We start from the raw sequence: 23430 nt of genomic DNA, 5'->3' as shown, positions 1-23430 counted from the left end.
AGTTTCATCTGTGGGTTTTATGTAGCATAATTTTGAATAATTTGGTAGTCCTGGAAAATATCTGTTAAATTTATTTTTATTTATTTATTTATTTATTTATTTATTCTAATTTGTTATATATATTTGTTATATTTAAAGGAATCACTCTCAATTGATATTGCTTTAGCTCTGTAAATATGCTTTTTTAAGCAAATATGTACTTAAGAATTATGTTTTTAGAATTGTTCATAATAACATATTTAAATTCTTGAAAAACATCTATTTTATCATTGCATTTCTTACTAGTCCTCTCTTTGCTTTGCTTTTATCAGGCTGCTCTAAGGGCATTGTGTTCTTGGAAAATACCAAGTGAATTTGGTGTGGGGATGGAAGAGAAGAAACTAAGGGAAACTATCAATTGTCTACAAATTATTTAGAATGTCCCAGCTGAGGCCAAAGTGTGCTAATTTTAACTCTTAGAAAAAAATATGAGGCTGGAAAAGACAAGAATCCCTAGATAGGGCTGGGGTTGTAGCTCAGTTGGTAAAGCATTTGCCTTGCATGTGTGAGGCACTATTCTCAGCATCACAAAAAAACAAATACATAGAGGTATTGTGTCTGTCTACAACTAAAAAAAAAAAAAAAAAAAAAAAAAAATGAAGCCCTAGATAGGGGTAGTTTTTGCCATCTTAATTATCATTAAGTTTCTTTTGACCTGTCCTTTTGTTTGGGTCCCTGGAATTTGACATATCTTTATCATAAATTCTGAGTACAGGTGAGCTGTACCTTTTTTTTTATTTTTGGCAAAGAGTGGAGAGACTGTTTTGAAAGGGAAAAGGTACAGATTGTAGTTAATTTGTAAACTGATTCTTGCAAAATCTTCAACTACCCTTTACTGTTTTTGAAGATCTGATGAAACCAAGAACTTAGGAAAGAAATAACAATAAAAAATGCTCCTCCTCATAGTTTGTATATTTAAGTTATGGAAGAACCATTTAATTGCTTAATGAGCATTATATGGAAGACATATAAGGGGAGTCATCAGGGAACTGAGACAGACATAGTGAGATTTACAGCAAGAAGTGACAGCTTTGGAGAAAGTGATAAACAGGAAAAGAAAGAAAAATAAAGGAAAAGAAAGAAAAGTAAAGGCAGATACAAGAAGTTCATAATCATAATCATAATCATAATACTTGAGAACATTTGGCACAGGGACAAATTACCCAACACATCTCCAGAGCTCTACAGCCTAGTAACTTAGATTATAATAGTAACTGACATCAAGATGATTAAATTATGTTCATTGGTGCCTGTTTAGGAACATAGAAGAAGTTTGTGGTCCATTTTAGAAGGATTTTTATAGAAATAGTTTATATAAAATGAATTTTATTGCTTAAAAGAGTAAGTCCTAAAAGCACTTATCTTAAAAATTCCCTTAAGATGGATACCTCTTGAGATACTTTAGTTCTCAGATGATAAATCAGAGTCTACTCTGTTTTGATAGAATGATATTTCTCTTCATTTCACCATTATCCCTTTATGTGGTTGTATCTCCGTTATTGAAAAGACCATGTCAAAAATTTTGATTACAGCCAATTTGGAAAGCAGTATGGAGATTTCTTGGAAAGCTGGGAATGGAACCACCATTTGACCCAGCTATTCCCCTTCTCGGTCTATTCCCTAAAGACCTAATAAGAGCATGCTACAGGGACACTGCTACATCGATGTTCATAGTAGCACAATTCACGATAGCAAGATTGTGGAACCAACCTAGATGCCCTTCAATAGATGAATGGATAAAAAAAAAAAAGTGGCATTTATACACAATGGAGTATTACTCTGCATTAAAAAATGACAAAATCATAGAATTTGGAGGGAAATGGATGGCATTAGAGCAGATTATGCTAAGTGAAGGTAGCCAATCCTTAAAAAACAAATGCCAAATGACTTCTTTGATATAAGGGGAGTAACCAAGGACAGGGTAGGGACGAAGAGCTTGAGAAGAAGATTAACATTAAACAGGGATGAGAGGTGGGAGGGAAAGGGAGTGAGAAGGGAAATCGCATGGAAATGGAAGGTGTTCCTCAGGGTTATACAAAATTACATGTAAGAGGAAATGAGGGGTAAGAGAAGAATAATACAAGTGGAAGAAATGATTTACAGTAGAGGGGGTAGAGAGAGAAAAGGGGAGGGGAGGGGAGGGGAGGGGAAGGGGTATAGTAGAGAATAGGATAGACAGCAGAATACATCAGACACTAGAATGGCAATATGTAAATCAATGGAAGTGTAACTGATGTGATACAGCAATCTGTATACGGGGTAAAAATGGGAGTTCATAACCCACTTGAATCAAACTGTGAAATATGATATATTAAGAACTATGTAATGTTTTGAACGACCAACAATAAAAAAAAGAACTGAAAAAAAAGAATAGCTAAATATACATTAAAAATTTTTTTTGATTAATTGGATTTAGTCTATCAGTGTTTTTCAGAATGTCATTCTCCACTTGGCAATATGAGCATCAGTTGGTAAGTTGTTAGATATGCACATTTTTAGGACTTTTCCTATACCCACTGAATGTGAAACTGTGAGAATGAGAGTGCAGCTTAGCAGTAGTTTCTAACAAGCCCTTTGAGTGAATGATGCAAGCTAAAGCTTGAGGACCACTAGCCTAGCCTTTGATTTTATTCCAGCAGTTAATTTAGAATTTTGAAAGTGTAGAAATTAATTGACTGGCTCATAGGCACAAGTTTTGGTGAATAGTAGAGCTGCTTTAAGAACCTGGATTTATTTACAGTTTTAAATTATATGTCAATATCTTTCATAGGTATAAAAACCCTCAAGGTAGGAACAAATTGAATCTGATCATAAATACATTGTGATGAAATAGACCTTACTCTAGACATGTAGAGGTGGCTCATACTTGAAAATCAAGTTGGAAAGTTATATCCCTGTGTGTATTATATGTCAAAATACATTCTGCTGTCATTTTTAACTGAAAAGAATAGATAAAAAAGAACAGATTGCGGGCTGGGGATGTGGCTCAAGCGGTAGCGCGCCTGCCTGGCATGCGTGCGGCCTGGGTTCGATCCTTAGCACCACATAAAAACAAAGATGTTGTGTCTGCTGAAAACTAAAAAATAAACAAATATTAAAATTCTCTCTCCCCCCCCCAAAAAAAAAAACTTAAAAAAAAAAAAAAAGAACAGATTGAAAAACGGGCTGGGGTTGTAGCTGAGTGCTAGAATACTTGCCTCGTGTGTGTGAGGTACTGGCTTCCATCCTCAGCACCACCTTAAAAAAAAGAATAAAGATATTGTGTTCATCTACAACTAAAAAACAAAATTAGAAAAAGATTTAAAAAAACAAACTTGTAGCTAATACAAATAATAATAGAGGTAAAATTCCTTAATCCAATAGAGCAGGCTTTCTCAATCTTCTTACTATGGAGGAGCCATTGAAACAATTTTCAGTTTCAGAGAACCCTTGCAAACAATTGTTATACTTCACACTCATACATATTAATCAGTAAATTACGGATACAAGTTCATAATAATCTTTTTTTGAGTATAAAATGTTATTTTTCTTTGTATTTTGCTCAATTTATTAAGTTAGTATGTATATATACATGCATATAAAATTATTTTTTGGTGACTCCTCCTCCCTAGAAAGGATAACAATTCTACTACAAGTGTGTAGTATAGGTAAATTTTTCCCCCCTCTACTTGATATTTTTTTCTACCTTATCAATTAGTTCAACTTTTTCTCAGATGAGCAGAAAAAAAGGGTTTTTTAAATCCACACATTAGATTTGTGTCAAAAAATTGGGAAAATATTATTTAATTTTGTTTTTTAGTTCTTCAGATGGTTGTTAGTAATGCTTGAGACTTGTTCATATCTTCCTTATTTTCATGCCAAAGCAACATTACAAGATTTTGTCATGTGCTTTCCCCCAAAGATTCAGTTTTTCTTTGAAATTGGAAAATAGTATTATTACTTGAAGTCAAAGCATTTTTTGCTAAACTTGTTTAATTACTTCATATAATATATATATATACATATGTGTGTGTGTTTTAGAGTAACACAATACCTTTATTTTACTTATTTTTATGTGGTACTAAGGATTGACCCCAGTGCCTTACATGTACTAGGCAAGCACTTTACCACAACCCCAGCCCATTTTAAAAAAAATCTGCCAAGAGTGCTAGCTTCTGCAGTCATTCTTCATTCAACAAAGATGGCCTACTATTTCCTTGAATGTAATTCTGTATTTCACCTTTCAGCCTAAATTCCCTATCAAGAAGTCCTCTGCTAAGCCACTGGATTTCTATATGTGGTGGGAAATTGCTCATGTGTGCTGGTCTTTTGTTTAATAAAGCAGATCATTTTTGTAGCATCATTCAGGACATTTTCCATTTTGTTTCCAAGGGTTTTTTAAAAAAACAAACAAAAAGCATTATTTTATTTATTTATTTTTACGTGGTGCTGAGGATTGAACCCAGTGCCTCACACATGCTAAGCAAATGCTCTACCACTGAGCTACAGCCCCAGCCCTCCAAGGGTTTTTAATGTTGTACCTCTATGAAGAAAGCAATGTCTTGCTGGGGTTGTGGCTCAGTGGTAGAGTTCTTCCTAGCATGTGTGAGGCACTGGGTTCGATTCTCAGCACTACATATAAATAAGTTGCCCATTGACAATTTAAAAATTATTAAAAAATAAAAAGAAAACAATGTCTTGTCACAACATCAGGATGTTCTTATTTTCCCCTCATGAGAGGAGTGAATCTTTGCCTTGAGGAAACTACTAAAGTGCCATCTCAGTATAAATGCCAACACTGTTTCACCAAGACAGACTTTTTGTTTCCTGAAATGAAGACACCACATTTAGTATGACTTTGCTTGTTGGTATTAGTTCTTTGCCACGTGAAAAGTTGTTCTTGGAATTCACTATCACTTAAATTTATTTTTTTAAATTACTACCTGACACATTATTGGTGAAATCTGTTGATTTGTCAACTTGAATAGACAAACTGTTATTTCTCAGTTTATTAAACAGATCTCTTCTTCAGCATATGCCAGGCCATCAGTATGTTGACTTACACTGTTTGAGAGTAGAACCTTTTCCATTTCTCATATTGTGCTGGGTGTTTTATTCACTATCATTTTATGTCCCAACATCTGTGTGATTCCTATCCCTTTCACCCTTTTTCTGGGCAATTAGTTCTGATACTGATAACATTCTTTCTGATCCTTTTCACTGGATATGACTTTTTTTTTGAGATGCTGGGGATCACAACCAAGGCCTCATTCATTGCAAGGCATGTCCTTTACCACTGAGTTATATCTGCAGCCCTTAAAAGCAAAACAAAACAAAACAACACAAAAGTTTTACTTTGTTTAATTGAGATTCTGGCACTTACCTTGACTTGTCCAGTGAGTGTGATTTATATTTATGTGTCTTTTCAGTTTGTCTGGAACTGTTTTATGTTGTTTGCATAGATGGTGCATGGTGGAATAAGACAATGTTGGATTACAGCACATGTAAAACTCATCAGTTGTTTTATTGTAGTAGTAGGTTATTGTTTTATATCTCTTATCACATTGATGGGTAAAATGGCTCAGAATATTATAGTTCTTTTTTTTTTAAATATTTCTTTTTTTTTTTAGTTGTAGTTGGACACAATACTTTATTTTATTTATATTTATGTGGTGCTGAGGATCAAACCCAGGGCCTCGCAAGTGTTAGATGAGTGCTCTACCGCTGAGCCACAACTCCACCCCCGATTATAGTTCTTTATTACTAACTTTACTAGAATTTTTTATGAGCCTAGGTTTGGAATCTTCCCTTTACAAATCTCATCTTTAGAAATCATCATACTAGACTGTCAGACATGTTTAATAAAATGCAAATGCTAATAAATAATAAGTGAAAAATAAAAACTAGGAAAGTTGCAAAACATGAAAACTTCACAATTTATTTTACTTTTATTTTAAATATTCATGTTTTGCAACAACTTCTATTCTGAATTGTACCCAACGTCTTACTCAGTGCAGTAGATATGAAAAAAGAAGTAACATAAAAATTGGAAAGGAAGAAGTAAAACTGATTAAGAATCTGCAGCAATAAGTTTTCTAAAATTTTTAGGGAAAAATTAGAAAATGAAATAAAATGTAAAACGTACTACATCCGTAGTCATTCAGTAACTAGGAAGAAATTTAACAAAGATGTGTGATACCTCTTCATTGTAAATTAAGTATGTCTTTAGCTCCCCATATATGCTCCCATAAGTGCTCTTTTGTTTTGCATTTTAATTCCTGGTCTAAAAGCAAAGAAATAAAAACCTAAGTGTGAGTTTCTCTTGTGCTGTTATTGTTCTCATTCATTTTGTTTTAATAGCTTTTCCCTCGACAGCATAATAGCTGTGTTTTTGGCTCTTCTACTTACATAGCTTGGTAAAAATGGTTAGGCTTTTATATATTGATTATTCTGTCTTTGAGGTTGTTTTGATTTAAAAAATCCCATTTATTTTAAATTTAACAACAACAGTAATGTGGGGACAGTGCTTTTTTAGTTTTTATGTTTTTGCTGCTGCTTTTTTTCTTGGGACTCTGGGATTTTGAGATGTATTCATTCTTATTGTTTGTCTTTCCAGGATAAGTTGGCCTTTTGATAATTTATATTTGATGGTGATATTTGATAATGGGGGAAAAACTTTTAATCTGAAGAAACAAAGGAAAATATATCAGATTTAGTAATATCGATCAATATAGAAAAATTATTTTGAAAGATTTTGACTGTCCTCATTCTTCTCTTTTAGGGTGTGTACTTCCAGTTTCCTGCACTGATCCCAACCATTTTTTGATTGGCCACCTCTATTAAAAAATTTTATTTTTTAACTTAGTATGATGTCAAAATGAACTGCACTATTATATATAACTATAATACACTGATAAAAACATTAATTTTTTTAGTTTATTCTTTATGCAAGTGCTAATGTATCACTATGATGATACATTACATATGTTACAAACTTGCACACACATAAAAATTTAAAAGGCTAAGGTAAAAGGAAGAATAAAGGCTATTTTCAAATTATTTAGCAGCATAGAAAGCAACTTTGTTGAACTAAGGCAGAGTTACAAGTATTATTATGTCTGAAAAATCTTCACTTAACCTTTTTTTATGAAATGAGGAGCTCATTTTAAGTTTAGTTTGTTTAGATCTTTTGTTTTAATTACTGTTATAAATATAAAGAACTTTATAAAGATTTATAGATTTAGGGCTGGGCTGGTGTTGTAGCTCAGTGGCAGATCATATGCCTTGTACGTGAAAGGCACTGGGTTTGATCCTCAGCACCACATAAAAATAAACAAAATAAAGGCATGCTGTCCATCTACAATTACAAAAAATAATTTTAAAAAAGATTTATAGATCTAAAAGGGAAGAGAGTAGTTTCTTATTGCTCCTATAACAAATTGCCAGAAATTTAATGACTTAAATTTGTGGCAGTTTGTTATAAAATTGTTTTTCTGTTTTGGGAATCGGAGGTCGAAAAGCAGGCTTTCCCGGCTAACGTTAGGGTATAGATGTGCTAATGTATCATTATGATTATACATTACAAATGCTACAAGCTTGCACACACATAGAAATTTAAAAGGCTAAGGTAAAAGGAAGAATAAAGGCTATTCTTAAATTATTTAGCAGTATAGAAAGCAACTTTGTTGAACTAAAGCAGAGTTACAAGTATTATTATGTCTGAAAAATCTTCATTTAACCTTTTGGAGGCTGAGGGAAGCATTTGTCTCCTTTCATTTATTATTTAGAATGCATATGCATTTCCCAGTTCTTGGCCCTTTCCTCTTTTTTAGTTTGGAGAAAGTGTATTTTATTTTCTTTCTTACTTGAAAGGCCACTTAATTTTTTTCTTTATTAAATTATTTATTCTCATTTGTTATACATGATGACAGAATGCAATTCGTTTCATATTACACATATAGAGCACAATTTTTCAAGTCACTGGTTGTACACAAAGTATTTTCACACCATTCGTGTCTTCATACATGTAAGGGTAATGATGTCTAACTCATTCCATCTTCATTCATACCCCTTTCCCCTCCCTTCCTCTCTCTCCCCTTTGTGCTATCTAAAGTTCCTCCATTCCTCCCATGCTCCCCCACCATCACCATTATGAGTCAGCATCCCCATGTCAAAGAAAACACTCAGCCTTTAGTTTTTTGGGATTAGCTTACTTCACTTAGCATGATATTCTTCACCTCCACCTGCAAATGCCATGATTTTATTCTCTTTTAATGTTGAATAATGTTCTATTATGTATATATATCAAAGTTTCCCTATGCATTCATCTATTGAAGGTCATCTGGGTTTGATCCACAATTTAGCAATTGTGAATTGTGCTGCTATAAACATTGATATAGTTGTAGTATACTGTGTTTGAGTCCTTTGGGTTTAAACTGAGGAGTGGGATAGCTGGGTCAAATGGTGGTTCCATTCCCAGTTTTCCAAGGATTCTCCATACTGCTTTCCATATTGGCTGCACCAGTTTGCAGTCCCACCAACAATGTATGAGTGTGCCTTTTCCCCCACATCCTCACCAACAATTATTGTTGTTTGTATTCTTAATAGCTGCCATTCTGACTGAAGTGAGATGAAATCTTAGAGTAGTTTTGATTTGCATTTCTCTAATTGCTAGAGATGTTGAACGTTTTTTTTCATATGTTTGTTGATTGATTGTATATTCTCTTCTGAGAAGTGTCTGTTCAATTCCTTGGCCCATGTATTGATTGGGTTATTTGTTTTTTTGATGTTAGCCAAAGCATTTCTTAGCAAGAAGAGTGAAGCTGATGGCATTACTATTCTAGACCTTAAATGCTGCAGTCCGGCTGCAGCAAAATAGCCGGGGGGTGACGAGCAACTTGTGTACATTGATACAGCAGGAGTAGGAGCCGATTATTGTAGGACAACAGAGGTATTTATACATTCCACACAGCTTATCTTAATTAACATAAACTAGATACAGCAGTCAACCAATAAGGAATCTCCACACTTAATGGCTCTCTGGTGTTACTTCACAAACCACTCCCTCTGGCATTTTGCCAGGCGCCATCCAGACTTGTTTACGGACTCTAACACTTAAACTATACTACAGAGCAATAGTAACAAAAACAGCATGGTATTGGCACCAAAATAGACCTGTAGACCAATGGTACAGAATAGAGGACGCAAAGACTAACTCACATCACCACAGTTATCTTACATTAGACAAAGGCGCCAAAAATGTACATTGGAGAAAAGATAGCCTCTTCAACAAATGGTGCTGGGAAAACTCGAAATCCACATGTAATAAAATGAAATTAAACCTCTGTCTCTCACCATGCACAAAATTCAACTCAAAAATGGATCAAGGACCTGGGAATTAAACCAGAGACCTTGTGCCTAATGAAAAAAAAAGTAGGCCCAAATTTTCATCATGTTGGATTAGGCCCCATCTTCCTTAATAAGACTCCTATAGCATAAGAATTAAAACCAATAGGGCTGGGATTGTGGCTCAGCAGTAGAGTGCTTGCCTAGTATGTGTGAGGCCCTGGGTTCGATCGTTAGCATCACATAAAAATAAGTAAAAATAAAGGTATTGGGTATAACTACAACTAAAAAAAAGTTTTTTTTTGTCTTTAAAGAATTAAAACCAAGAATCAATAAATAGGATGGATTCAAACCAAAAAGCTGCTTCTCAGCAAAAGAAACAATCAGTGAGGTGAATAGAGAGCCTACAAAATAGGAGCAAATCTGTACCACAAGCACATCAGACAGAGCACTAATCTTTAGGATTCATAAAGCATCTTAGTTTTCTTGTAGCTCTTTTATGCACTCTGATTTTCCTGCCTTCCTCTTTTCCTCATAAGGACACTTTTGATTACATTCACCCCCCCCCCCATTCACAACAATGTCTCCATATGAAGATCCTTAATTTAGTCACTAGCAAAATAAATCCCTTTTGCCACACAGGGGCTTTAGATGTAGTCTTAAGGGAAAGGAGGAATTATTGTCTACTAACAAGCACTATTACCAAGTTAAGACCCTATTTTTTTTTTTGGTGGTACTGGGAATTGAACCCAGGGCCTTGTGCATGGACTCTAATTTTTAAAATCCCATCTTACCTACTAGTCTGTTTGGTTAAGTGAATTTTCATCTTTATATTTCAATTCGTGTAAAAGGAGTTATATAATTTATTTTTTTGACAAACTGAGAACTCAAGGTGAGGTTTATTTGGAAAACTTAAAAAAATAAAGGTTAGAAAATGATTTCTAAAATTTTAAATATATGTAGATATAAGAATTTTTCTTTTTAAACTCTTTAAACTTAGAAATCATATAATGATGGGATTATTTAAAAAACATTCTTTTTCAAAGAGCTCTGTTCACTGCGTTAATTTCTTTAAAAAATCAGTTCCTTCGTTACTTTCATGTTTTGTTAAAATGGTAGTGTTTCTTTGAAGGAACAGATTGTTGCTTATAATTATTTTAAAACTAATTGCAAACTATAGAAGGTTTCTGTACTCACAGAATATCTAGCAGATTTGAAACTTTTGCCTTTTTGCAAAAGGAAATTTTTAATTTAGCTCTAAGTAGTCATTCCTTAAAGCTTTATGAAAGTGATGTACAGTGTCTCCATTTTAAAGGTCTTTCTTTTTAAAATAAAATTTACCACAATTCATCTGGTAGTAGATAAACTACAGTATGTCGTAGAATATTGAAAATGAAGGGATGAGTGAACCTTGTCTGCTAGTCCCTATTTCGTGTAGGATTCCTAGTCTTCCATCAGGATTTCTCCATGCAGGTCACCCTCTGAAATGTAAATCACCTGACATGAGCCAAGAGAGAGATGGTTGTCAGCCTGTAACATTAGTAAAGCATAATTTTAAAAAAATATTTATTTTTTAGTTGTAGTTGGACACATCACCTTTATTTAATTTATTTATTTTTATGTGGTGCTGAGGATTGAACCCAGGGCCTCGAATGTGCTAGGTGAGCATTCTGCTGAGCTACAACCTTAGCTCATAAAGCATAAATGAAAAAAAATTTATTCTAATTTGTTGTATATGACAGCAGAATGCAATTCAATTCATATTACACAAATAGAGCACAATTTTTCATATCTCGGTTGAACATAAAGTAGAGACACACCATTTATGGTTTTATACATGTACTTAGAGTAATGATGTCCCTCTCATTCTACTGTCTTTCCTACCCCCATGCCCTGTCCCTCCCCTTTGCCTTATCTAAAGTTCATCTATTCCTTCTATGCTCCACCCACATTGCCATTATGAATCAGCATGTATGAGAAAGCATTTGGTTTTTTGGGATTGGCTTACTTCACTTAGCATTATATTCTCCAACTCCATCCATTTACTTGCAAATGCCCAGATTTTATTCTTTTTTAATGCTGAGTAATATTCCCTGTGTGTGTGTGTGTGTGTGTGTGTGTGTGTGTACATCACATTTTCTTTACCCATTCATCTATTGAAGGGTATCTAGATTGGACCCACAATTTAGCTATTGTGAATGTGCTGCTATAAACGTTGAAGTGGCTGTATCCCTGTAGTACATTGTATTTGAGTTTTTTGGGTATAAAGTGAGGAGTGGGATAGCTGGGTCAAATGGTGGTTCCATTCCCAGTTTTCCAAGGAATCTGCGTACTCCAGATTGGTTGCACCAGTTTGCAGTCAAAGCATAATTTTTTAATGGGAGTTTTAGATTAACAATTTAGCAAAGTTTCTGTAGAATCATCCAGATTGACTGAGTTATATACTGACTTGTGTAGCTGCTCCCTTTCCCTTGTTATTCTGGTCATCATTCAAAGTTCTGCCCATTAACATTCATTGATATGTATTTAACTTCTCTATTGGGAGCTTGTGAAAGGCAGAGTAGTAGTTCACATTTCATAGTATATCTCATTGCTGTATTCCGAGGACATAATAGTTACCACTAAATAAGTGAATGAATTAATAGCTCAGTAAATGGTTTTTATGTGTGATGTGTTAGGCTTTATGTCTTTTTCTGCTTTCCAAACATTTGGTTTTAAGAAGTGATTATTATAGTTTTAGAGACTGGAGAGTTTATGTAATTTGCCCAAGGAGATGAAAGTTAGAGCATGAAAGAATTTTTCTTTTGGAGAGTTATTTTTATTTTGAATAAGAAATTTCTGTCTCCCCCTAATCCCTCCTCTTTTTGTGTTAGTGATTGAACTCAATGTTGCTTAACCACTGAGTCACATCCTCAACCCTTTTATATTTTATTTTTTAAATTTTGAGACAGGGTCTTACTGAGTTACTGAGGCTGGCTTCAAACCTTGATCCTCCTGCCTCAGCTTCCAGAGCTGCTGGGATTATATATGAGCCACCACACCTAGCTAGAAGTATGTCTCTTAATAGAATAAGAAAAATAGTATGAAAGATATAAAGGAAGAGGTCTCATTTTCACTGATAAACCTATTTCCTTTCTCTTTTGTCCTGTTTCTTATAGGTAATCTCTCTTATTTATCCATTTATTTATTTTTCATGGTGCTGGGGATTGAATCTAGGCATGTGAGGCAAGCACTCTACCAACTGAGCTATATCCCCAGCCCCCAAGTAATCCCTTTTTATCAGTTTCTTGTGACTTTTCCTGTGGTTCTTTATGCAGGAACAAAGAAAAATATGGGGTTTTTTTTTGTTTGTTTGTTTTGTTTTGTTTTCGGTGCTGGGTATTGAACTCAGGGCTTTATGTATACTAGGCATGAGCTCTGCCGCAGAGCTGTACCTGCAGCCCCTATATGTTCTTTGTTGTTGTTGTTTGTACTCTTGTTTGTATTGAACCCAGGGGCACTTCACCACTGAGCCATATCACCAGTCCTTTTTATTTTTAATTTTGAGACAGGATCTTGCTAAGTTGCTGAAAGATCTTGCCAAGGTTGCTGAGGGATTGCCTTGAACTTGCTATCCTCCTGCCTCAGCCTCCTGAGTCACTGGGATTTTAGGCAAGTGCCACTATACCAAGCCTTATATATTACTATTTTTGCCTTTAAAAGTTTCATACTACATTTTTTTAACTTGTACTTTTTATTTTACGTTCACTTTAAAAAAAAATAGACTTTAGTTTTTAGACAGGTGTAGATTTACAGCAAAATATGGCAGAAAGTACAGAATTCTTGTATATTCCCCATCTCTGATTTGGATATGAGGTATCCCCCAGAAGCTCATGTTAGTGCAGGAATGTTCAGAGGTGAAATGATCAGATTATGAGAGCTGTGACCTAATCAGTAGATTAACTTTTTTTTTTTTTTAAAGGTTTGAGAGAGAGAAAATTTTAATATTTATTTTTTAGTTTTCGGTGAACACAACATCTTTGTTTGTATGTGGTGCTGAGGATCGAACCCGGGCCGCACGCATGCCAGGCAAGCGTGCTACCGCTTGAGCCACATCCCCAGCCCCAGTGGATTAACTCTTTTTTTTTTTTTTTATTGGTTGTTCACAACATTACAAAGCTCTTGACATATCATATTTCATACATTAGATTGAAGTGGGTTATGAACTCCCAATTTTACCCCAAATGCAGATTGCAGAATCACGTCGGTTACACATCCACAATTTTACATAATGCCCTATTAGTAATTGTTGTATTCTGCTACCTTTCCTATCCCCTACTATCCCCCCTCCCCTCCCCTCCCATCTTCTCTCTCTACCCCATCTACTGTAATTCATTTCTCTCCTTGTTTATTTTCCCATTCCCCTCACAACCTCTTATATGTAATTTTGTATAGCAATGAGGGTCTCCCTTCATTTCCATGCAATTTCCCTTTTCTCTCCCTTTCCCTCCCATCTCATGTCTCTGTTTAATGTTACTCTTTTCTTCCTACTCTTCCTCCCTGCTCTGTTCATAGTTGCTCTCATTATATCAAAGAAGACATTTGGTATTTGTTTTTTAGGGATTGGCTAGCTTCACTAAGCATAATCTGCTCTAGTGCCATCCATTTCCCTGCACATTCTATGATTTTGTCATTTTTTATTGCTGCATAGTACTCCATTGTGTATAGATGCCACATTTTTTTTTATCCATTCATCTATTGAAGGGCATCTGGGTTGGTTCCACAGTCTAGCTATTGTGAATTGTGCTGCTATGAACATCGATGTGGCAGTATCCCTGTAGCATGCTCTTTTAAGGTCTTCAGGGAATAGTCCGAGAAGGCCAATAGCAGGGTCAAATGGTGGTTCCATTCCCAGCTTTCCCAGGAATCTCCAAACTGCTTTCCAAATTGGCCGCACCAATTTGCAGTCCCACCAGCAATGTACAAGTGTACCCTTTTCTCCACATCCTTGCCAGCACTTGTTGTTGTTTGACTTCATAGTGGCTGCCAATCTTACTGGAGTGAGTTGGTATCTTAGGGTGGTTTTGATTTGCATTTCTCTGACTGCTAGAGATGGTGAGCATTTTTTCATGTACTTGTTGATTGATTGTATATCCTCCTCTGAGAAGTGTCTGTTCAGGTCCTTGGCCCATTTGTTGATTGGGTTATTTGTTATCTTATTGTCTATTTTTTTTAGTTCTTTGTATACTCTGGATATTAGGGCTCTATCTGAAGTGTGAGGAGTAAAAATTTGTTCCCATGATGTAGGCTCCCTATTTACCTCTCTTATTGTTTCTCTTGCTGAGAAAAAACTTGCTGAGAAAAAACTTGCTGAGAAAAAAGTTTAATTAAGTCCCATTTGTTGATTCTTGTTATTAACTCTTGTGCTATGGGTGTCCTATTAAGGAATTTGGAGCCCGACCCCACAATATGTAGATTGGAGCCAACTTTTTCTTCTATCAGACGCAGAGTCTCTGATTTGATATCAAGCTCCTTGATCCATTTTGAGTTAACTTTTGTGCATGGCGAGAGAAAGGGATTCAGTTTCATTTTGTTGCATATGGATTTCCAGTTTTCCCAACACCATTTGTTGAAGATGCTATCCTTCCTCCATTGCATGCTTTTAGCCCCTTTATCAAATATAAGATAGTTGTAACTTTGTGGATTAGTCTCTGTGTCCTCTATTCTATACCATTGGTCCACCCGCCTGTTTTGGTACCAGTACCATGCTGTTTTTGTCACTATTGCTCTGTAATATAGTTTGAAATCTGGTATCGCTATACCGCCTGATTCACACTTCCTGCTTAGAATTGCTTTTGCTATTCTGGGTCTTTTATTTTTCCATATGAATTTCATGATTGCTTTATCTATTTCTACAAGAAATGCCGTTGGGATTCTGATTGGCATTGCATTAAACCTATAGAGAACTTTTGGTAATATCGCCATTTTGATGATGTTAGTTCTGCCTGTCCATGAACAGGGTATATTTTTCCACCTTCTAAGATCTTCTACTTCTCTCTTTAGGGTTCTGTAGTTTTCATTGTATAAATCTTTCACCTCTTTTGTTAGGTTGATTCCCAAGTATTTTATTTTTTTTGAGGATATTGTGAATGGAGTGTTTTTCCTCATTTCCGTTTCAGAAGTTTTGTCGCTGATATACAGAAATGCCTTTGATTTATGAGTGTTGATTTTATATCCTACCACTTTGCTGAATTCATTTATTAGTTCTAGTAGTTTCTTTGTAGACCCTTTTGGGTCTTCTAGGTATAGAATCATGTCATCTGCAAATAGTGATAATTTAAGTTCTTCTTTTCCTATTTTTATGCCTTTAATTTCTTTCATCTGTCTAATTGCTGTGGCCAGTGTTTCAAGAACTATATTGAACAGAAGTGGTGATAGAGGGCATCCCTGTCTTGTTCCGGATTTTAGAGGGAATGCCTTCAACTTTTGTCCATTCAGAATGATGCTAGCCTGAGGCTTAGCATAGATAGCTTTTACAATGTCAAGGTAAGTTCCTGTTATCCCTAGTTTTTCTAATGTTTTGAACATAAAGGGATGCTGTACTTTGTCGAATGCTTTCTCTGCATCTATCGAGATGATCATATGGTTCTTATCTTTAAGTCTATTGATGTGGTGAATAACATTTATTGATTTCCGTATGTTGAACCATCCTTGGATCCCAGGGATGAATCCTACTTGATCATGGTGCACAATTTTTTTGATGTGTTTTTGTATTCGATTCGCCAGAATTTTATTGAGGATTTTTGCATCTAGGTTCATTAGAGATATTGGTCTGTAGTTTTCTTTCTTTGAGGTGTCTTTGTCTGGTTTCGGAATCAGGGTGATGTTGGCCTCATAGAATGAATTTGGCAGAGCTCCCTCTCTTTCTATTTCCTGAAATAACTTGAAAAGTATTGGTATTAATTCTTCTTTAAAGGTTTTGTAAAACTCCGCTGTATACCCATCCGGTCCTGGGCTTTTCTTGGTTGGTAGTCTTTTGATGGCTTCTTCAAGTTCATCCATTGATATTGGTCTGTTCAAATTGTGTGTATCCTCCTGACTCAGTCTGGGCAAATCATATGACTTAAGAAATTTATCGATGTCTTCACTATCTTCTATTTTATTGGAATATAGGTTTTCAAAATAATTTCTAATTGTCTTCTGTATTTCTGTAGCATCTGTTGTGATATTGCCTTTTTCATCCCGTATGTTAGTAATTTGAGTTCTCTCTCTTCTTCTCTTCGTTAGCATGGCTAAAGGTCTGTCGATCTTATTTATTTTTTCGAAGAACCAACTTTTAGTTTTGTTAATTTTTTCAATAGTTTCTTTTGTTTCAATTTCATTGATTTCCGCTCTGATTTTAATTATTTCTTGCCTTCTGCTACATTTGCTGTTGTTTTGCTCTTCCTTTTCTAGGGCTTTGAGATGAAGTGTGAGCTCATTTATTTGTTGGTTTTTTCTTTTTTTGAGGAATGACCACCAGGCGATGAATTTTCCTCTTAAAACTGCTTTCATTGTGTCCCATAGATTCCGATATGTTGTGTCTGTATTTTCATTTATCTCTAAGAATTTTTTGATTTCCTCCTTTATGTCTTCTGTAACCCATTGATCATTCAGTAACATATTGTTCATTTTCCATGTGATGTAGGATTTTTCCTTCCTTCTTTTATCATTGATTTCCAGTTTCATTCCATTATGATCAGATAAAATGCATGGTATTATCTCCACCCCTTTATATTTACTGAGGGTTGCCCTATGGCATAATATATGGTCTATTTTTGAGAAGGATCCATGTGCTGCTGAAAAAAATGTATATCCATTTGATGATGGTTGATATATTCTATATATGTCAGTTAAGTCTAGGTTATTGATTGTGATATTGAGTTCTATAGTTTCTTTATTCAACTTTTGTTTGGAGGATCTGTCCAATGGTGAGAGAGGTGTGTTGAAGTCACCCATAATTATTGTGTTGTGGTCTATTTGATTCTTGAACTTGAGGAGAGTTTGTTTTATGAACGTCGCAGCACCATTATTTGGTGCATAAATATTGATAATTGTTATGTCTTGTTGGTGAATGGTTCCTTTTAACAGTATATAATGTCCTTCTTTATCCCTTTTGATTAACTTAGTCTTGAAGTCGATTTTATTCGATATGAGGATGGCCACCCCTGCTTGCTTACGAGGACCGTGTGCGCGGTATATTTTTTCCCATCCTTTCATCTTCAGCCTGTGTATGTCTTTTCCAATCAGATGTGTCTCCTGGAGGCAGCATATTGTTGGATTTGTTTTTTTAATCCATGATACCAGCCTATGTCGCTTTATTGGAGAGTTTAGGCCATTAACATTCAGAGTTACTATTGATATATGGTTTGAACTTCCATCCATGTTTGATTGTTTATCCTTTTTTTTTTGTTTTTTTAAATATTTAGTTTGTTTCTCCGTGATTATCTTTCCCCTCGCCCTCTGTCTTTACTGAGGCACTTCCCACTGATGGTTTTGGTTGTTTTTAATTTCTTCCTCGTGTAGTGTTTTGCTCAAAATGCTTTGCAATGCTGGTTTTCTGGCTGCAAATTCTTTTAACTTTTGTTTATCATGAAAGATTTTTATTTCGTTGTCATACCTGAAGCTTAATTTTGCTGGATACAGAATTCTTGGTTGGCATCCATTGTCTTTCAGTGTTTGAAATACATTGTTCCATGACCTTCTTGCTTTCAGTGTCTGTGATGAAAAATCCGTTGTTAAGCTTATTGGTTTACCCCTGAATATAATCTGCCTCCTTTCTCTTGTAGCTTTTAATATTTTCTCTTTGTTCTGTATATTGGATATCTTCATAACAATGTGTCTTGGCGTTGGTCTACTGTGATTTTGTGTGCTCGGTGTCCTGTATGCATCTTCAATTTGTATATCTGTTTCCTTTTTTATTTCTGGAAAGTTTTCTGTAATTATTTCATTCAGCAGGTTACTCATTCCCTTGGTTTGAATCTCTGTACCTTCCTCTATCCCGATGACTCGTAAGTTTGGTTTTTTTATGTTATCCCATAACTCTTGGATGTTTTTCTCGTGATTTTTTACCAGCCTTTCTGAGTTGGCTAGACTCTTTTCAAGATGATATATTTTGTCTTCATTATCTGACGTTATGGCTTCTACTTGCTCCACTCTGTTAGTGATACTCTCAATTGAGTTTTTAATTTGGTTTATCGTTTCCTTCATTTCTAGAATTATTGTTTGATTATTTTTTATAATCTCTATCTCCTGATTAAGATGCTTAACTTCTTCTTTTATCTGTTTATGTAATTCATTCTCAATGTGTTCTTTCGCTGCTTGAATTTGCTGTCTTGTATCCTCTTTAAGGTTCCATTCCATCTGTCTAAGGAGTTCCTTGAGTTCTTTATATGACCATTTTTCTGATGACTCTAGGTCCTCCTGAATATTTAGGCTGTCCTGCATTGTTTGTACTCCTTTTCTTCTTTGCTTTTTGAAGCTGCTCATGTTACTTCTTGTTCTGTTTGACTGCTGAGTTACTGTTTACTCCTATAAATTTATTTGATGCTTGGGAGGAAAGGTATTAGAAGGGAAGGGAAGAAGTCACTAAAGAGAATGAGAGTATGCAGGTAGAATTCAAGGAAGGGGGGATAAGAAAAATGAAAAGACAAAAGAATAAAAAAATAGGAAATAAAAAAAGAAAAAAATTAAAGAAAATAATAATTAAAAAAAATTAAAATTAAAATTAGAAGAAAAAAAATTAAAAAAAATTGTAAAAAAAAATTGAAAAAACAACAAGAAAGAAAAATGAAAATGAAAGAAAAACCCAAATCAAAAAAAAAAAAAAGAAAAGAAAAAAGAAGAAAAAAAATAATAAATGCAGTCTTAGAGTTTGATTAACTTCTCTTCCAGTAGGTGGCGCTGTGCCCAGCAGTTCAAGTTTCTCCTGTCAATACGCGGGAACCAATCACTGTGCAGCAGCTCCTCCCAGACTGGGCGAGTCTCCAATCCTGAGTGTCTAGGGCCTCCTCTTGTGTCTAGTCACTTCCCACTTTTCCTCTAGCCAGGCCTTCTCACGGGTGCCGCTCATCACAATACTGGCTACACCCCAGGTGTGCTGCTCCCTGGAGCCCTGTTTTCATGAACGACTGGGCACACTCTTCCAGTTTGCCATTCCCTCAGACCCTAAGTTTGTAGAGCTTGGGGCTGAGAATCCTCAGTGGATTTTACTTCCCCTCCTGTAGCCACGCCCCCGGTAGCTGGTGCAAGAGACCTCAGCAGTCAGCCCTGGTGGGAGCGGTAGTCCCGCGCCGCCTCTGATTCCCTCGGGCTGGCTGTCGCACTCACGGGAGAGCTGGGAGGGGCCCTTAAGGTTTCCCCGATGTGTGGAGAGGGAAGGCTAGGGGATTACACACCTGTAGCCGCAGGTTTCAATGAAATTTTCTCCTCCGCTGCAGTCTGATGACGTCAGTTCTCTGCCATAGTGGTGTCTCTTGCAAATGGCGACAGTTCGTTTCCCTTTGCCGGGCGACCAATGCAACGGGTGGGTCCTTACTGTCTCTCCCAAGCCCCGTTTCAAACGTGTGGCCACTACTTATGAAGGCTCGGTAGGCATTTACCTCCGTAGGATGAGAAAGGCTGACCAGTTGTTTCAGCCGGATGGATTAATGCTGAGTCACAGCTGTTTGTCTGCGGGAAGCAGGCGAACGGGAGCTTGAATTCAGCTGATCAGGGCTCAGTGTGTGTTCTGAGAGGCCCAGACTGTTCGCCCCAGATCCACGTCAGCTCAGCATTGCCTAGTGATCCTGGCATGGGAGGTCCAGGGCCAATAGAAACTCCAGACATCCCTCTTGCTACAGCTCCATCCACGTCAGGCCACCACCTACTTTATCTTTTTCTATGACCAGGTCTGAGACGGCTCCCCTCTCTGGCTCCCACCTCGAACCACCTGTAGGGCAGCAAGGATTACTCAGGGCTAGCAGGAGAGAGCCCCAGTGGATTAACTCTTGATGGACTAATGATTACTGGGTGGTGGGATGTAGCTAGAAGAATTAGATCATTGGGGTGGGGTGATTGTGCTCTTGGGAATTTTTGGGGAATTCTTGTCCCCAGCTCTCTTTCTTTGCTTCCTGGCTGCCTTGAGCTGAATAGCTTTCCTTCCCATTCCCTTCTGCCATGATGTTCTTCTGCCTTATCTCAGGCCTAGAACAATGGAGTCAGCTGAACATGGACTGAACTTATGAGACTATGAGCCCCCCAAAACTTTTTTTCTTCTAATTAGGTCTTGTCAGATATTTTGATCACAGTGATATCGCTAGTTATCTGTGACGAGTCCTACTTCTCCACATGTTGAAATTTGAACATTAGAGAAGCATGCCAAGGCAAGCATATGAAGCAGGATTTATTTAAAAAGGGGTAACATAGACTTCTCCCGCGAGGGAGAAGGGGGCTATAGCTGGTATCATGGTATCCCAAGAAGCAAGGTGTTCTGCCCTTTTTATATGTCCTAGGCTTCCTTTGTTCTCCTGCCTTTCCCCTCTTATCTTTCTCCTTCCTGCATATGTGACTAGGCCCAGGAATGTTCAGTGGGATGGCCAAAAGGTGGGAAATAGGTGGGCTGAAGGGGGAAGGGCAGGATGGAGTAGACAAGGACATATTAACAACCTTATAGCTCCCTGTAGGGAGGGGAATTTCTGGGATGGTTACCTTGGCAACAGGTTGGAGCAGGGGCAGGTTCTTGATAAGATCCCTCAAGGGACAGTCTGATCCCTTAGGGGACAGTCTCCAACTTCCTAGACTCACTCAAAATTGGCCTCCTTGACCCGACTCGATTTATAACTATTTATACTGACTGCTGTCTAATTGTGGCTTCAACCGCAGTGTAAAACTGATTTTATACAGTCCTCCTGCTTTTCTATCAATATCCCACATTAAAATAGTGTATTTGTTGTAATCAGTGATCCTGCATTGACACATCGCTCATAGTTCATAATTTACATTAGAACTCACTGCTAGTGTTGTACATTCTCTGGCTTTGACAAATGTATAGTGTTAGTTCCACCATTATGGTATCATAGAGTGATTTCAGTACACTAAAAATTCTCTGTGCTCTACCTATTTGTTCCTCCCTCCCTCTAACCCTTGGCAACCACCAGACTTTTTATTTTCTCCATAGTTTAGCCTTTTCTAGAAGCCATATAGTTGAAACTGTAGAGTAGAAAACATTTTTTAGATTGCCTTTTTTTCATTTACTAATATGAATTGAAGCTTCCATGTCTTTTTTTTCTTGTTTTCATGTCTTTTCTTGACTTGATAGCTCATTTACTTTTTATCACTGAATGATATTCTATTGTCTAGATGTACCACAATTTATCCTTTCACCTTCTGAAGGGTATCTTGGTTGCTTCCAAGTTTTGGCAGTATGGTATAAAGCTGCCATAAATATCTTTTTTTTAAAAAAAAATATATATATTTATTTATTTTTTTTAGTTTTCGGCGGACACAACATCTTTGTTTTGTATGTGGTGCTGAGGATCGAACCCGGGCCACACGCATGCCAGGCAAGCGCGCTACCACTTGAGCCACATCCCCAGCCCCATGCCATAAATATCTTTTTGCAGGTTTTTGTGTGTATATAAATTTTCAACTCATTTGGGTAAATACCAATGAACTTGATTGCTAGCTTGATGGAATGGTAAGAGTATATTTCTGATTGTGTCAAACTGAGCCAGGCAAGTTGGTGCATGACTATAATCCCAGCTACTCTGGAAGCTGAGGCAGGAGGATCACGAGTTTGAGGCCCACTGGGGACCCTGCCTCAAGATAAAATTAAAAATATCCAAAAAACAGAAAAAAGGGCTGGGGATGTAACTCAAAGGTAGAATGCTGTTGGGTTCAATCCCCAGTACTTTCCCTGCACCCCAGATTGCTTAATTGTCTCAAAGTGACTGTTGCAGTTTGTATTCCTACCAGGGTGAATGAGACTTTCTGTTCTTCCCTGCATTCTTCAACATTTGGTATTTACATGTGTTGTTAGATTTAATGTGTTCTGAACATCTTTTCTGATTGGCATATAGAGCACTTCTGCCTTTTTGAATATAGAAGGCTACTGTGGATGTGCTGTAGTTTATTTAGTTTGTCCTTTATTGATGGCCACTTGTTATTTCTGATATTTTCCTTTGGTAACCAACATGCACGATTTAAAAGAAAAAAAAAGGGGGGTTTTGGTGTTTAGCTTAGGTGGTGAAGCACCCCTGGGTTCAATATCTAGTACCAAAAAACGTAATTCGCATTTCTTTTTCTGTTTATATTTTGAGGTTATGTTTTGGAACTGTTGAAATATTAGGAAGATTAATTCTTTGTGATAGATATGAATTGCAAGTGTTTTTTGTTTATCCTTTGACTTCATAATGCCATGGGTTTGATTCTGGTTTGTCCACACTTTTTTTTTTTTTTTAATTTTCTGGTATTGCAGATTGAATCCAAGGGTGCTCTACCACTGAGCTATACTCCCAGCCCTTTTTATTTTATTTTGAAGCAGGGTCTCAAACTTTAAATCCTCTTACCTCAGCCTCTGAGTTGCTGGGATTACAGGTGTGGGCCACTGTGCTAGCTTACTTAATGCTTTAATTACTATCATATCATTGTGCTCTCTCAAATAATATATGTTCTATATTCCTGAAAAGATTTATTTATGCATAACTTTGACTTAATGCATCACTTTGACTTAATGCATCTAGCATTTAAAAACTCTTCTAATGATAACTTCTTCCTTCAATAGACACGGCATCAGCGAGGAGATACACATCCTCTAACTTTAGAAGAAATTTTGGATGAAACACAGCATTTAGATATTGGACTCAAGCAGAAACAATGGCTAATGACTGAGGTAAGAATAGTCTTTTTTTTTAAAAAAAATACATTTTTCTTTTTAGTTGTAGATGGATACAATGACTTTATTTATTTTTATTGGTGCTGAGAATTGAACCCAGTGCCTTACACATGCTAGGCGAGTGCTGTACCCCTGAGCCATAACCCCAGCCTCAAGAATAGTCTTAAAAATATTAT

General features: G+C 36.3%; 1 protein-coding gene across 2 annotated transcripts in view; it reads left to right on the top strand.

Moving 5' to 3' along the window:
- The window catches only part of GTF2E2 (general transcription factor IIE subunit 2), a 152893-nt gene that overhangs the window by 93172 nt on the left and 36291 nt on the right, over positions 1–23430 (top strand). For both annotated transcript variants that reach the window (XM_081269451.1, XM_081269450.1), the window contains one exon: positions 23144–23251. In XM_081269451.1, coding sequence (XP_081125577.1) covers positions 23144–23251 — 108 coding nt within the window. The remainder of the gene's footprint in view (positions 1–23143; positions 23252–23430) is intronic.

Source organism: Spermophilus citellus, assembly GCF_964194105.1.
Source record: "Spermophilus citellus genome assembly, chromosome: 16".
NCBI classification, from domain to species: Eukaryota; Metazoa; Chordata; class Mammalia; order Rodentia; family Sciuridae; genus Spermophilus; species Spermophilus citellus.
This window is presented reverse-complemented; position numbering and strand designations above follow the sequence as displayed.